A 17,849-nucleotide genomic window follows, 5' to 3' on the forward strand; every position below is an offset into this window, starting at 1 on the left:
AAACTGTTTGTCCCTGGAATCTATTAATTGGGTACATTCGAAGTAGAATAAAGCTTTTGTGTATGAGAAACCAGGTAAGATTTTGTAGTTCAGGAAAACCTGTATTTGTGAAAGCATCACAAAGTATAATCTCTCAGAGAGAAAAGGAGAAGGAACAGCATCACGTGCAAAGAATCAGCTAGGCCAGGAGTCAGTAAGGTTATTTTGTAAAGGGCTGTATAGTAAATACTTAAACCTTTTGTAGGCCATATAGGTTTGTCACACCTATTCAGCTTAGTTCATGTGGTAAGAAAGCAGCCAGACCCTAGCTATGTTCCAATAAAACAGTTTATGGACAATGAAATTTAACATTCTATGATTGCCACATATCAAAATATTCTTTTGATTTTTGTTTCAACTGTTTAAAACTGCAAAAACCATTCTTACCTTATAGGCTATACAAAAAGCAGGTAGTGCTCTAGATGTGACCCATGGGCAAAGTAGTTTGCTGACCTCTGAGTTATAGGCCATAAAATAAGCAAAAGTAGAAATTTTTATGACACTACTAAGAGGAGAGGTGGGGCTGGTCTCCAAGGAAAGGAAAAGAGGTTTAGGTAAGAATTTTATGTAAAAGGCAGCACAATAAGCAACCTGTTTACACTTAAGTATCAACCAATCTTAAGTGTCTAAAAGAATCCCAGAAAGTAGAACTCCTCTTTCTTAATTTGCTCAGTCATGTCTGACTCTTTGCAACTCCACGGAGTGGAGGCTGCCAGGCTCCTCTGTCCATGGAATTCTCCAGGCAAGAATATTGGAGTGGGTTGCCATTTCCTTCTCCATAATTTGGTGTACTGCCTCACTAAATAAGCAACTTAACATAGCAGTATTATTGATGTGTGCCTCCCTGATCTGGACACCAGATATTTTTGTTTTTTCCCCACACCACCAAGGAATTAACTCAGTTCTGACACTATGTGGAGATAGAAGATAGACTCATATCCCATAAGCTAAGGTTCAGTCTCAGAAGACTGCACATTTTCCTTCCCCTCCCAACTTCAGATGCCAACCACATTCAGGTTGTCACCTTGCTTCTGACCTACTTGCTCTAGATTGCAGGTTCCCATGACCCTCTCAAGTTTAATTAATTTACCAGAACAGCTCACGTAACTCAGAAAAACATTTTACTTACTAGAACACCAGTTTATTGTAGGATATTAACTCAGGAACAGCCAGATGGAAGAGATTCACAGGGCAAGGTATGGAGAAGGGGTGCAGAGTTTCCATGCTCTCTGTGCACACTACTCTTCCCCCATCTCTTCATGTTCACCAACCTAGAAGTGTTCTGAACCCTGTACTTTTGGGATGTTATGGAAGCTTGATTACATAGGCATGATTAATTAATTCATTAGCCACTGGTGATTGAAATCATCTCCAGCCCTGGGGGAGAGAAGGGGACTGAAAGTATCAACTCTAATCACTAGGTTGGTTCCCCTGGCAACTGGCCTCAAACCTAGGACCTTTCCAAAAGTCTTCTCATTAACATAAATTCAAAAGACACATTATTCACAGTTATCACTTGGGAAATTATAAGGGTGTCTAATTCCTGTGCAAGGAACAGGGATGAAAACTAGATATATATTAATACTTCTTAAAAGTCATTATCACCCCAGTCTCAGTAATTGGGATATACTTTAAAACATTAATGAAAGACATAGACATGACATTATACTTAATTAAAGGAAAAGCAAAACTAATGTAGTAATACAGTAAGTACTGCAGAAAGATTTTAGCTACAGGATACTTCCTTTATAGTAGAGATGTTTACTGATGGTATTTATAAAAAGAACACACTTTGCTTTGAGAAAGAAGCTTGGAATAGTGAAGCCATTAATTACCAGGTGGTAACATAACAGGTTTGGAGAAGGCGATGGCACACCACTCCAGTACTGTTGCCTGGAGAATCCCATGGACGGAGGAGCCTGGTGGGCTATAGTCCATGGGGTTGTGAAGAGTTGGACACGACTGAGCGACTTTGCTTTCACTTTTCACTTTAATGCATTGGAGAAAGAAATGGCAACCCGCTCCAGTGTTCTTGCCTGGAGAATCCCAGGGATGGAGGAGCCTGGTGGGCTGCCATCTATGGGGTCGCACAGAGTCGGACACGACTGAAGTGACTTAGCAGCAACGTAACAGGTTAGAATAGGGGTAGAGGCAGAGAACTGCAGGCAGCCTAGAACAGTTTATGCTGTTTTAAGAATCTAGATGAGATGAAGATCTGTGACTGTGAACATCTACTATAACGAAGAGCAGACAAATTATAAACAGTTCTGGGGTCAACGCAAGAAAATATTTAAGGATACACTGTAGAGCTGATCCTTGAACAATGTGGGGTTTGGAGCACTGACCTCCATGCTGGCAAATCCACCTATAATTTACAGTTGGCTCTCTGGCCCTCCACATTCAAGATTCCACATTCTTGGATTCAATAACAGGTGTGTAGGAATATGGTACAGGTTGAAAAATGTGTATTAGTGGACCCTAACAGTTCAAACCTGTATTGTCCAAGAGTCAACTGTACACAGAGAAAAAAATATAGAAATCAGATTACCACGACATGACTGTGTAGAGTGATACAACAGCAAAATTAGGAAGGAATGAAACAGCTAATTCTTGGGGACAAGGGTAAAGAGAATTTAGATTTGATAGCATGGATCATTAGGTGGCTCAGACGGTAAAGCGTCTGCCTGCAATGCAGGAGACCCAGGTTCGATCCCTGGGTCGGGAAGATCCTCTGGAGAAGGAAATGGCAAATCACTCCAGTATTCTTGCCTGGAAAAATCTCATGGTTGGAGCCTGGTAGGCTACAGCCTACGGGGTTGCAAAGAGTCAAACACGACTGAGTGACTTCACTTCAAGAAACCAAGGCTGACTGAAGTCATGGTGTCATGAAGATAGTTCAAGGACATAACCTAAAGACTTAAAGGGAAGAATCACAGAGACCCCCTTAAATGGTGGTGGTGGTTTAGTTGCTCAGTCATGTCTGACTCTTGCAAACCCATGGACTGTAGCCCACCAGGCTCCTCTGTCCATGGGGTTCTCCAGGCAAGAATATTGGGGAGGGTTGCCATTTCCTTCTCCAGGGGCTTTAAATAGTAGTGGATAGGTAAAAGACGCCATCCAAAAAAACCAAAAACAATGAAAAAACCCACAACAGGTCATGAAGAGTTTTACTGAGTAAATGATCGATAACAAGTGTTACAGGGGTTAAATGGAAGTATTAGGACATGGAGCCACTGGATTTGATAGTCAACAGTTGGGAGAATCACTTCGGTTGAACAATTAGAGAATTAAAATGAAATTGTAGTGAGATGAGGAAGTGAAGCAGAAGATTTCCAAAAACTTTGTTAGGAAGACAGAGGGAACAAGAGCATAAAGTCAGACTCAAAGTTTTTTTTGTTTAAGACAGACTTGAGATTTTTCACATAAATATCTAATACAGTTAAAAACCAACATTTCGGGATTTCCCTGTCATTCCAGTGGTTGAGAATCTGCCTTGCAATGCAGAGGACGCAGGTTCGGTCCCTGATCAGGTAACTAAGATCCCACATGCCTTGAGGCAACTAAGCCTGTGCACCACAACTACTGAACCCAAGCACCACAACAAAGACCAATGTAGTCAAATAAATAAATGTTTTTTTTTTTTTAAATTCAACCAAAGAAGAAACTTGGCAGAGTGGAGTGGGGATCGAACTGTCTAAAAATTTTAAAACACTGTTAACATAAAATATTAGCAAGTATATTGACTTGCCTCTGAGTCTGCACACTTAGTAGTATTCAGCAGTACAGTAGCAATGAACTTTATAGGAAAGTGTAAAGATTTAACATTTTAGGGACTCCCATGGTGGTCCAGTGACTAAGACCCCACATTCCCAATGCAGGGGGCCCAGCTTTGATCCCTGGTCAGGGAACTAGATCCAACATGCTGCAACTAAGAGTTCACAGTCTGCAACTAAAAAGAAAACAAAAAAAAAAAATCGTACATGCCACAGCTTAAAGATCCTGCATGCCCTGCAATGAAGACTGATTGCAACTAAAAGCTGGGGGAGCCAAATAAACATAAAAATATTTTTAATATTTAAAAACATAAATGCATAAAATCTAAATCTCAAAATGTGTTGAAGATCCAGAGTTTCATATTTTAATAGTACAGTTCTTAGAAGGTAGAAAATAGTAATAGAGCATACAAGTAGTACAAATTCTACTTTTAATTTCTAGTTAACATAATTCAGTTTCCTACATTTTGTTCTCAGGTCATTCACATTCCCTGTTTGGGTCTGAAGTCCTGAAGGGAAGATATATGTAAAATTTTTAGCAAGATGTATTCCCCTTTCTTTCCCTGTTCTCCCAGTAGAGATGATATACATCTGTAAACGTCAAAAAGGAGACATCACTGCTTTTAGGTTCCTTGTGCTTAACATTCTAAAAAACTCATTCCCATCTGCAGTATGCAGTGGGTTACAGGAAGAGCTGAACAGAAAAGCCAGGACAGAGATAGGATTTTATAGCTCTCCTGAGTTGTCCTCCTCGGAGAGGGCAATGGCACCCCACTCCAGTACTCTCGCCTGGAAAATCTCATGGACAGAGGAGCCTGGTAGGCTGCAGTCCATGGGGTCACTAAGAGTCGGACACGACTGAGCGACTTCACTTTCACTTTTCACTTTCATGCATTGGAGAAGGGAATGGCAACCCACTCCAGTGTTCTTGCCTGGAGAATCCCAGGGACGGGGGAGCCTGGTGGGCTGCCGTCTATGGGGTCGCACCGAGTCGGACACGACTGAAGCGACTTAGCAGCAGCCGAGTTGTCCTCCTTTCTTATTTGAGGTATACTGTCAGAGCCAAATCTTACCAAACATAACTCTTTCTATGCACATTCTAATATAACTCTTTCATAGCACATTCTAAAACCAGTAAAATTTTGTTTACATACCAACAGTAGTTAAACAAGAGGAAAGAAGATTAAGAATGAGCTACATATAAAACCCATCAAGTAACACTTTACCAGGCTAAAAGTATTTTGAAAACAATGGCACTTTTGTCCTTTCCACCTCAAGATAAAAACAATCATATCTGCAAGGAAGAGAGGCAATTTACCATTACACCCCAGCACCCATACCTTCCTAGTTTAGCAACCTTTTTTAAAGTGAGCTTTACTATTCTTTTCTCTGTTGACAGAAGTCAACTTTTCATAGTTTTTAAGAGAAAAAACAGTTTTCAGATTTGAATCACTTTCAAGATCTTACGGTTTCTGTTGAAGATAAACAACTTTCAAATATGGTAAGATGAAAATAAAATGTCAAATATAAGAATAATTACAAAACAAATTTAAAATATTACAATTATCAATTTTAGTATTTATTAAAAGATGGAAGACAAGGAAAATTCCTCTCCAACTTCAAAAATCCTGCACCTTTGCTAAATGCAAAATAAACTGATATTTGCTTTACATGACAATGAAATTACCCCAAAAAATAACCCAAGTATACCAGAAGAGTGCTAATCTATTATTTACAAAGACGATCTTACCTGCTGTAAGTATTCAGGAAAAACCTGTTTATATTCAGGAACACTAATGAAATAACCTTGAATACTTAACCCAAGAAATAAAATATTTCCTACCTTCCATGACCAACCCTCCCCACAGTTACAGAATGGATAAAAAAATGAATATATGTGGAAACAAAACAGTATTTCCAATAACTTTATAACACATGCACGCACACGCGCACACACAACCACACACACACAGTGCTGTGCCAGATCAACCTAATCTTTAAGGTCAATAGCTGTAGCGACAAAGAAGATAATGAATATGGCTTTAGTAAAAGTTTTCAACCAAAGATCACAAATGCTTAATTCTTTTGATAGCTAACCTGAGTATGGAATATATATTACTTACCAAAAAGGATATGACCAAAAATAATTAAAAAGAAAAAAAAAAAAATCTCTGTAGCAGACACCATTGAGGTACCTTAGTTTTGCTTTTTTTTTGTAAAGGTCTATATAGCAATTTAATAATTTACATAATAACATTTATTCCATATAGTGTAGCTCATATAGAAACTATCTTATGTGCTTTATTGTTCTGGTCCAAGAAACTGGAAATAATAGCAGAAAAGTTTTGTTCCGATAAAGAACTGGAGTGGACTAGCTAGGAAAACTTTAATACAATATTGAAATAAGAATTATTTGTGTGTAGCAAATGGAGCTGATAAACTCTCAGGTTGCGTCTGGAGAGAATTTTAAAATTATAATCTGTAAGACAGGAAGATAAACATGACTCAACGTAACAAGGCTGAATCTTGAAAATCTGGGTTCACTGACTTGTATTTCACCTCTACGGGGATGTATGCATTTTACAAAACAAGTAAATTTTCAAAATACGGAGAAGTTTGACAATAGGTTAAATAGGAAACTACACTTAAAAAGTAACCACTCTGGTTGTTTTAGATATGTCTTTAAAAGTTTAAGGCTCATATATTTTGGAGGGATATCCTAAAGACATTTTCTTACAGTATGGTCTCATGCATCTATGCGTGTGACACTGGAAAACTGGAGCTAAAACAAACCTTGTTAAATATGCCACCCTTCACTTAAAAAAAGAAAAACCTAAACATTTTAATCACCTTCTCTCTCAATTTTCAATATTGGTTTATTATAAACTTCTGTCTCTCCCCAAAGTAGGTGTAAATACATAAATTTAGCTTAAAATTGAAGATAAAGGTAGTGAGAAGCAAGATAAGAAAGTTATAAAACAAAAACCCTATTTACATTTTGATGATTTATACTTTCCTTACTCCATGAAAATTCATATGCTGCAAATTGATTTCTTACAAACCATTGATATTTCTGTATAATATTTGCCTGCCCTTTTAAATTGGAGGTCAGAAATGACACCATTGCTACAGTTTATGATTTCTAACGAAATGCCTTTAAGTGGCTTCTCCCTAATCAGAGAGATAAGCAGCTTTATGGGCCAGAGTAGAAGCCACTGAATGGGAATAGCTACACAAGCTCAAAAGGCAGCAGCACAAAGAACTCCAGCTGAAAGTAATCAACCAAAGCATGTGCCCAGAAAAATACCAAATGCAAATAGAAGAAAATAAATTGCAAATGCAGAGTTCTTAACATCAAAGCAAACAAGAGACATTTGCTTAACTTTTATTACAATAATGAAAGCAATTTGAAACAGTGCTGAAGTCCATCATTGAAGAGATTTGTTTTAATCATCTTTGGCGAGGCACTGGCAATCTTGTTTCCTATGCCAGTTTTACTTTCCAGAGCTTCTTTTCAAAGAAAAAAAATCTAAGTTGTTTACTTTAGTAAGGTAGGGAGAGGGATGCTTAGAAAGATCAGGTAACAAATTTTATTTTGTTAATTATACTTCTGTATATGGCAGTTAAGTCACTGTTCTTATTTCAATATGCTATATTTGCCATCTTTTTCTCCTGTTCCTCAAGAAATATGTAATAAAATATTTTAACTGCACAGAATTAAACTTTCTGTAACTGAACATTTTTTTCCCAGCTACTATTAGATACAGTATAGGTGCTGATTAATAAGAAAATTTTCTCAACTTCTTATTCCACACACTACAAAGAAAATTCACGTTAATAGGGCTATATAATCTGGCCACATAACTTCATTAGTTAGAAGGGTTAGATACCACTAAAATACCTTTTTTCTCCCAACTTATAACATTTTTCTATTACCTAAACTGCTTTCTTAACACTGAAATATTTTAAAATATATTCCAGGGAGTATAGGAAGTTTCACATACTCATTCAGCAATTTAAGAAGTTATGCAAAATATGATAACATATATATATATTCCCATACATACACACACACACATAAATATACTTTCATAACTGAATCTTGGTTTTAAAAATGCTTGCACAGTGTGGGAAACTTAAATATTAACTAGATTTGAATACATACACTTGCATTCCATTAGCACTTGATATACCAGCAAAAACGTAACAGGTGAAATAAATGATTTAAATGAATGGTTTTTTTTTTTGGCAGACCCAACAGAAAACATATTTATTGTTATGAACCTTTATTAAGTGGCTCACATTTCAGTATAAATCACACTAAAAAGATTTTTTAAAAGCTATTTACACTACAGTGCTGACACATTTAAAATGAAAAAAAAAAACAACAAAACAAACTGGTATAAATAAACTCTATGGAAAAGCCTTAATTGTCAAAAAAGAATTCTGGCTCATATTACAAAAAAAAAAAAATATATATATATATGGTAATGTCAGCTCTATTCTAAAACCTACAACTCCACTCAAATGATTTTTTAAAGACTGCTTTTGTTTAAACCTGCAGTGTTTTCAGTGCATCTGGCCCTAAGTGCTTTGCTACTTCACAGTTATGGACAGGCACTGAGGAATGTTACAAAGCTACTTAAACTATATTTTGTAACAGACTTGGGAGCAAGTCCTTGACTTGCTTTCAGAATTCATGAATCTTTATTACACTATTAAGTTTAAGAAAAAAAAATTTAAATGGTATGTACAAATTTAACACAAAATGTCATCGTCTTTTCTCTCTTGATTTGAATGTGCCGAACTATGTTGCCTTGTATCAACCAGACTTATGAGACTTCCAGGACACAATTCTTCCTTTAAATCTTTGTTGCTATTTTCAAATTTAGAGTCCACTTCAACCTTAAATTCTGTAAATTGAACATGATCCAATTTTGCTTTAACATTCTTGCTATCCATATTATTTGGTGCTCCAGTCTTTTCAGGAATATAAACATTCACAGGTTCTTCCTTGATTCTTACAGATGCAACAGGTTCATGTTTAATCTGCTGTAATTCATATTTAGAATGAAGTTTGTCTGAAAAAATAGAATCCAAGGAGGTTTTGCTTACAGCACAAATCGTGCTGTCAGTGTGAGGTCCAAGAACTGATGATGTAGAATCTGGTGATGTGCCTGTTGCATGAGTAACTGTATTCTGAGCAGGGTCCTCCTCTGAATGATACAACTTGAGCCGAACATGCCATGCTAAACTGCATACGGCTGAAACTGTCTTGAACTGATGAACAACATTTCTTGGAATAAAATAAATGTCATTATCATACAGCTGAATCCTGGCATAGCGAATGCCTTCCCTCCTCAGTTGATTAAGTTTTGCATCATCAACCCATTGGACACACTAAAACAAAACACAAAATACCAATAAGTCTTTTCCACAATAAAAATTAAATTGAGGATAATAATAGTTTTAAATATACCTGGGACAGTGGAGGTTCATGTAAATCTAACTGCATTCGTTGAACTACTTCTAAGAAATCTTCAGCATGAAAACAGATTACATCTTTGGTTATTCGGGGTTGATCAGGCCTAAAAAAGAACAAGAGATAATGAAGAGTCTGCCATTAATGTTTCACTCGGCTAAGTCCTTATTAAATTCAAAGCAAAAGGGACTTCCGTGGTGGTCCACTGCTTAAGAAGAATCCGCCTGGCAATGCAGGAGACGTGAGTTCCATTCATAGTCAGGATCCCACATGCCATGGAGCAACTAAGCCCGAGTACCACAACTACTGAGCCCATACACTCCGGAGCCTATGTGCCACAACTCCTGAGCCCGTGCACCACAACTAGCGAGTCTAGGTGCAGAGATGAAGGATCTCGCATGATCCAAAAGATCCTGCTTGCTGCAACTCAATGCAGCCATATATATATATATACATACATGTGTGTATATATATGTGTGTGTGTGTGTCTATATATATATATACACACACATATATATATTAATTCAAAGCAAAACTAGTTTATGGTCAAAAATCAAAGTATTATCTTAGAAATAAATTGTAATTAGAAGACCACTTTACATATTTAAACAAAGGATAACACTATGAGATTTAACCTAAATATGGATAAAAACAACTCATTTTATTATCTCTATAATATATAGGCATAACAGAGCAGAAACTTTATTCATTGATCAAGGAAAGGAGAAGAACAAAGGAAATTTTAAGGAGTAGAAGGAAGACATGTCATCAGGACTCTTGGAAAGAGGTGGGGATTTCCAGGAGCAGCCTCATCTCATTTTATTATGGCTATATGTAACGATGTTTTGAAAAATTAAATTGACTTGACTTGGTTAAATTATGCAAATCAAAAGCCTAAGTGTTTATAGTTAAGGTCAGTACTTCAACAAATTAAGTATGAAATTAAAAACACAACACAGAAGTCAGAGGTAAATATGGAGAGGAAGGGAATACATTCTTTCAATCTAGACGTATAACTGCAATGATACAGTAAATCCCTAAACTCTTTTTAGTGTTTATAAAATAAACTGTTACCATTCTACTTGCGGAGGTTAATAGTATTTTTAATTATACTTCTAAAAACCCCCAAACTCTTCAATTAATTAAGAATATACACATACATGTTTATAAAAGATGCTCAAAATGGATTATGGAATAAAATTCCAAGCAAAATAAATACCACCCCCCCAATCATACTGAGGCAAATCATAACCAATTTATTTTAATAAACTAGTGATAAAGAGAATATCTAAAACTTATGTGTCATATTAATATACAGGGAAAGAGTGTAAGAATGATTGCAGGCTACATCAGAGACAATGCAAACCAGAAGAAAGCTGACTATCTTTAAAGTATTTGAAATAAAAGGTAAATCTAGAATTCTATACCCCAAAAAATATCCTTAAGAAAGTCTGAGATAAAATCATTTTCAGACAAGAACAAAGAATCTGTCACCAGAAGACTGCACAACAAAGAATGTTAAAGAACTTCTTCAGGCTGAAGGAAAATGATATTTCAATGAAAATGCAGATCTATTCAAAGGAATGTAGAATGCAAGTAATAGTAAATATGAAAGTTATTTTATTCTTATTTTAAAAATATTTTCAGAAATATATCCTTAATGCCAAAGTAAGCAACATATGGGGGGGGGTGATGTTATAGAATATACAAAGCAAAATGTATAATAATAATTAGCACAAAGACCATAATTGGGGACATGGAAAGATGGCAGTATACTGTTGAAAATTCTTACACATTACATAGAAAGGTATACTATTATTTAAAGATACACTATGATAACTTTAGGGCAACCACTACTAAACAAATAATGGAGGTATAACAGTGCATGCTCAGTTGTGTCCAACTGTTTGCAGCTCCATGGACTGAAGCCCACAAGGTTCCTCTGTCCATGGAATTTTCCAGGCAAGAATACTGGAGCAGGTTGCCATTTCCTACTCCATGGGATCTTCTCAACCCAGAGATGGAACCCATGCCTCTTGTGTCTCCTGCTTTGGCAGGTGGATTCTTTACCACTGTACCACCTGGGAAGTCAGTGGAGGTATAATGAAAACACTAAAAAGGTAAGAAAGAAAAGTGGGGAAAAAGAATGAACTGACATATAATATGGAGTCTTTCAATCCATAAACAAGGTATATCTTTAACATTTCCATAAATCTTATTTTTCTCATTGGTGTTTTGTAGTGTTTAGTGTAAGTCACTTATTTAAAAAAATTAATCTAAGTATTTTATAATTTTTATTTTACTATAAGCTGGCATTTTTTCTTTTCATTTTCAAAATGTTTCAAAGTATTTACTGCTAAAATATAGTTATATACAACTAACTTTTCAATATTGCCTTATTTTATGACTTAGATAAATTCTAGTACTTCTTTTGTAGACTTAGTATTATCTCTACACACAATTATTTTACCTTATTCTAAGACCCTGTCATTCCATGTCTATGTATTTACTGAAATGAAATTATATGTGCACACAAAGTCTTGTAAGGAAATGTTCATAAGAGCTTCATTCATAAAAACCCCAAACTGGAAACAATTCAAATGTCTATCATCGGGTGACTGGATAAATCAATTGTGATATATCCATACAATGATATACCACTCAGCAACAAGAAGGAATGAACTACTAAGACACCTAACACTAAATTTTAGATTTTAGATAAATCTAAAAACCATCATGATGAGTGAAAGAAGTCAGACAATATATGATTCTATTTACATGAGATTCTAGACTAGGCAATGCTAACCTACAAAGACAAAAAATAGGTTAATAAATGTCTCAAGTTAGAGTAAGAATGGGGAGAGATTAACTATCAAGGGATACAAGAAAAACAAAATGGTCTATATTTTAGTTCTGGTAGTGGTTAACATGGCTGTATATATTAGTGAAAACACATCTAACTATATTTATAACAAGTTTTGTATTATTGAATATAAATTATATTCCAGTAGTTGATTTTTCAAAAAACTGAATTCAAAGAGGCAACCTTAAATTTATAAATCTATGTGAATTCTGTCTTCCTAATACTAAAAAGTGATATAAATTGACCAACACTTCACAAGTCTATCTAGTTTAAGATCTCTTTATGAAAGTGAAAGTGAAGTTGCTAAGTCGTGTCGGACTCTTTGCCACCCCATGGACTGTAGCCTACCAGGCTTCTCATCCATGGGATTTTCCAGGCAAGAATACTGGAGTGGGTTACCATTTCCTTCTCCAAAGATCTCTTTATAGTCTAAATCAATTGAAGTCTTTTATCTCAAATTCATGTTAAGCCAGGCTCTAAGATAAAATCAAGAATCTAATACCTAATGTCTCCTTGAGAAAAAAAGAACTCAAAATGCTAAGATAAGAACACTAAGACAGTGCTCCAATTTCCTTAGTATAGCTTAAGTTAACAGCAAGAATCAATAATAAAGCGATCATAAACCATGTTTGCATCAGAGCCATGAAACCATCTTAAAAGTATCAACCAAATTATATTCTTACCATCTTTAGTATAATACTAAGAGATCAAAGCAGCACTGGTAGATAAAGTAAACTGTATTTTACAAAAATGAGAAAATTCATAACTAGCATCATCTCATTCCAAAATCTATCTCAAGAATATTCTTAAATCTGGTCCCTAATATATTTATAATTTGACAATAGGCTTTTTCACTGTGAAATTGCTAGATTCAAGTACTTTTTAATTCAGTCACTATAGTGAACTATGATGGACCTATGAAGGACAGGAAACAATCTCCAACATCAAATCACATATAAAGTGGAGAAAAAGCAAACATGAACAATAATTAAACTTGAAAGAGATTTAAATAAAGTTAAGGCCAAGAAGAAAGAACATTATCTCTGAGGAAAAATATAAATATGTGGCTAACTTTATTGAGTACTATCTATAAATGAGATTTCACTCTAATAAATTCTGATGCCACTCTTAAATCTTTTTACCAAACATTCAAGAAAAATCCCATTAATTTGAAATGGGTTTGTTGTAATAATTTCCACAGACAAATTTGCCTTTACTCTTTGACAAAATTAGCATTTTAAACCAGATTATGCTAAGAGCTTTGAAACTGTATGTGAATCACCACAGATATTACCATTTAACTTAAACACAATTATAAATTATTTTATTATTGAATCATAAACTAATAAATTATTAACATCATTTTCCTAAAGAACTCATAGCATTAGCTTGGTACTAGCTACTTTGCATATCTGAAATTGATAAAGCTTCCTTCATTTATGTTAAGGAAGAAAGTCAGTTTACACTGGCTTCCCCATTCAGTATTAATTTATAACACATTACTTTAAATTTTCTCTTTTGAACATAGGGTCAATTTTGTATTCACAACTCTTGAAAATACAATTTCCTCATGTAGAAAATACAGGCCATATTATTCAAAACATCTTAGAAATCTATGCAACAATATTGACACTTTATATTTTCAGAATTAGTTTCTTTTTACTTAGAAAACTTTCTTACATTCTAATTATTTAATTCAACTGCTTTAATAAGCAAAATAGCATATTTCAACTTAAGCTTCATACCCAAACAATACCCAATATGAAAACAAAACCTAATTGACCAAAGTTACCTTACAGTATAAAGATAGCTTTGCTCTACAGGTTTGATCAATTTAGTAAATGGAAATTCTCTTAATGTATGAGACAACCACCTTAAGTATATTATCCATTTTCCTTAAGAAAATTATCCATTTTTTCTAATCTATCATAAGATTTAGTGACACTTGCAAGCAAAGCTGGTAAAATATTAATATACTAAGGTAAACAAACACTTAATACATACCAAATCTGAAAAAGACAGCAAGTTAAAACAGTATAAAGAAAAAACACAAGAAGCTGGAGTCAGTTCTGAAATCAGACTGAGCTCTACCACTTATTAGCTATATGACTATGATACTATTTGATAGTCCTGAGTCCTTAGTCTCTTTGTGTAAAAACTATGAGCCAAAAAGCAGAGAAAATTAACTGAACATTTGTAAATGGACTTATAGTAAGCACCAAGTAAACCTTGGGTTTTCCATTACTGTATGTAAGACAACTGTTTTCAACTCCAGTCATGTAGAAAATCAAACTATTTCAGTCAAATCCAAAAGACAGAATCTAGATTCTATCAGCTGAAAATCTTTAGTGCAATTACACAAAAACAATATCCAAATACAGGAAAATTAAATCTTTTTCCCCACATTAGGAAGAATTACTGAAAAACTTCCCAAGAAAAAGTTTAGAAGCCATTAAATAGCAGTAGTTAACATATACCACTCTCCACAGTGCACAGCCTTCAACACTCCAACAGCAGCTGTAGTCTGTCGTTCAAAACCTTGTCCTATATGATCTGCATGAGCTCTTGTTCTGTCTTCAAAGAGCATTTCACGGGGCTCACTAGTTCGAGGTAGGTACTGCAGGTTTTTTATTTCATTGGTAGTTCTGTTTAAAAAAAAATTACATATATATATGTAGATAAAGAGACAGAGGTAGGCTTAAATATTAAGGCTTAACTGCCTTCAAACATTTGTATTAAGGCATTCACAGGTTTAACTTTTTAAAATTCATTAATATTTACCTACTGTAAGTCAGGTACTACCTGGGCACTAGAGCTAGTCAACAAGACAGCAGTGAATAACACAAATTCCTTATTCTTGGGGGAGTTTATATTCTTATGGGAGAAATACCAAAATATAAACAGCAAGAAAACACTTGGCAATAAGTGCTTCCATAAAACACACATAGTTTACCAGAAGTAGGAGGGAACAAAAAACACTTTAGCTCCACTGTGGAGGACAGACATCTTCCTCTGGCCCTCTCCTCCACCACGCACCTTCTAGAATCCATACGTATACAGAAACTGCTTACCACCCAGCCTCACTCACTGCAGAAACCCTCTCAAATTTTGCTGCAGAAGGGGAACAGGGTGAGAAGAATTTACTTTGGGAGTCATCATCTTATTTATCACCCTGTATGATTTTTCTTTTGCTTACACAGACAAATCAGGATTGCCCCCATTATTTTCTTATCTCAGCCTAGTCTATCCCCTAGGGTCACTCTTCCTTTTGTTTCTCTTTATTTCCCACCCTCAATCTCTACTACTTCACTGCTCTTTGCGCACTCTTGTCTTAAAAGTTTTATACAAACATTCACAGAGACACACAGACACATATGCAATGCTTTAATATCCTTTTTTCCTGTTTGTGATTAATGTTTTACAGATAGCAGAAAGCTAGACGATGATGTTGCTTTCTGTGAAAAGCTAACAGGTTTTCAAACAAGCAAGTCTGCTCTCATTATACCACATTCTAATGAATTGAGACTTATTAAAAGCATTTGGAAAAAAAAAAAAAAAGCATTTGGCACAGTGCCTAAGGCAATGTTCTCATTAGTTGGTAAGACTATAATGTGATGGGAAATGACCATATATACCATGGATTTTAATCCTTGAGTTCCTCAAGGGGCTGGTGAACTCCCTTAAATTACATGTAACAGTCTATGTACATCTGCATTGTTCTGGGGAGAGGCCTTTGGATTCTCTAAATGACTGATAAATTTAAATTAATCACTGAAATACATACCAAGTTTACCATTTACTCCCAACTTAAAAATGAACTGGTAAAAATTTCATTCAACAAAAATCTATTTATTAACCACCAGGCATTTTGTTTTGGTGCTAGAGACATTAGTAACAAGCACAACATTGTCCATGCTCTCACGTAACCTACATTTCACTCTATCACCATTTTTCCCTATTTTTTTTTTTAAATAATAAAGAGAGACCATCTTTACATATGTGAAAAAAAAAGATATTACTTCCCCCCAGGATCACCTACTCCATTCCCAACAATGTTAACCTAATGTACATTTTTCTACACTTTTCTCTGTGCTTACATATATATACTCTTATACACGTTTTTTATTTCTTTTCATAACAATAGAATCATACTTAACATATACTCTACATTTAGCTCTTTTCATCAGATATTCTTTCAGCTCAAGAGACAAAATTCATACTATGAAATTAACTATTTCATTGCATTCTTCTATAAGTGAAAGTGAAAGTTACTCAAGTTGTGTCCGACTCTTTGCGACCCCATGACTATATACAGTCCATGGAATTCTCCAGGCCAGAATACCAGAGTGGGTAGCTGTTCCCTTCTCCACGGGAATCTTCCCAACCCAGGAATCAAACCCAGGTCTCCCGCATTGCAGGCAGATTCTTCACCAGCTAAACCACCAGGGAAGCCCCATTCTTTCATAGGAATATACCAAAATGAATTCAACCATTCTAATAATGGACAATGAGATCATTTTATACTCAATTTCACTATAATAAATGGTGCAACTAACATTCTTATATATTTACCTTTAGTGCTTTTATTTTTAGGGACAGACTCCCAAAAGTACGGATCGTAGTTCAGAGAGAGAGAGAGAGAGAGTGTGTGTGTGCATTAAGCGTTATGAGCTATTTTAGATTACTTTTAAAAAATGATTAAAAAAAATTATTACAGAAGCTCACCCATCGACCAATAATATATACGACCCTGTTTCCTCACATGCCTACCACCCTGTAATATAATCACTCTATTAATAGTTTCTGCCAATGTAATGGGTAAAAATAATATCCCATAATTCTTTTAACATACACTTAATATACAATTGGAGAAATATCTCCAGAAAGAATTAAGGGATGGAGCCAAAGCAAAAACAATACCCAGTTGTGGATGTGACTGGTGATAGAAGCAAGGTCCAATGCTCTAAAGAGCAATATTGCATAGGAACCTGTAATGTCAGGTCCATGAATCAAGGCAAATTGGAAGTGGTCAAACAGGAGATGGCAAGAGTGAACATCGACACTCTAGGATCAGCACGCTAAAATAGACTGGAATCGGTCAATTTAACTCAGATGACCATTATATCTACTACTGTGGGCAGGAATCCCTTAGAAGAAATGGAGTAGCCATCATAGTCAACAAAAGAGTCCGAAATGCAGTACTTGGATGCAATCTCAAAAATGACTGAATGATCTCTGTTCGTTTCCAAGGCAAACCATTCAATATCACGGTAATCCAAGCCTATGCCCCAACTAATACACTGAGGAAGCTGAAGTTGAACGGTTCTATGAAAACCTACCTACAAGACCTTTTAGAATGAACACCCAAAAAACTGTCCTTTTCATTATAGGGGCCTGGAATGCAAAAGTAGAAGTCCAGAAACACCTGGAGTAAAAGGCAAATTTGGCCTTGGAGTACAGAATGAAGCAGGGCAAAGGCTAAAGGAGTTTTGCCAAGAGAATGCACTGGTCATAGCAAACACACTCTTCCAACAACACAAGAGAAGACTCTACACATGGACATCACCAGATGGTCAACACCAAAATCAGCTTGATTATATTCTTTGCAGCCAAAGATGGAAAAGCTCTATACAGTCAGCAAACACAAGACCGGGAGTTGACTGTGGCTCAGATCATGAACTCCTTATTGCCA

At 35.4% G+C, this 17,849-nt stretch overlaps 1 protein-coding gene across 1 annotated transcript in view; it reads right to left on the minus strand.

The window, feature by feature from the left end:
- Positions 1 to 5,360: 5,360 nt before the first annotated feature.
- RSBN1L (round spermatid basic protein 1 like) overlaps positions 5,361 to 17,849 on the minus strand; it is an 86,928-nt gene continuing 74,439 nt past the window's right edge. The window contains exons 6-8 of the mRNA XM_006049870.4: positions 14,635 to 14,802; positions 9,292 to 9,400; positions 5,361 to 9,212 (exon numbers count right to left, since the gene is read on the minus strand). Of these exons, the coding sequence (XP_006049932.1) occupies positions 8,571 to 9,212; positions 9,292 to 9,400; positions 14,635 to 14,802 (919 nt within the window). The 3' untranslated portion in view covers positions 5,361 to 8,570. The remainder of the gene's footprint in view (positions 9,213 to 9,291; positions 9,401 to 14,634; positions 14,803 to 17,849) is intronic.

Source organism: Bubalus bubalis, chromosome 8 (genome assembly GCF_019923935.1).
Source record: "Bubalus bubalis isolate 160015118507 breed Murrah chromosome 8, NDDB_SH_1, whole genome shotgun sequence".
NCBI lineage: Eukaryota > Metazoa > Chordata > Mammalia > Artiodactyla > Bovidae > Bubalus > Bubalus bubalis.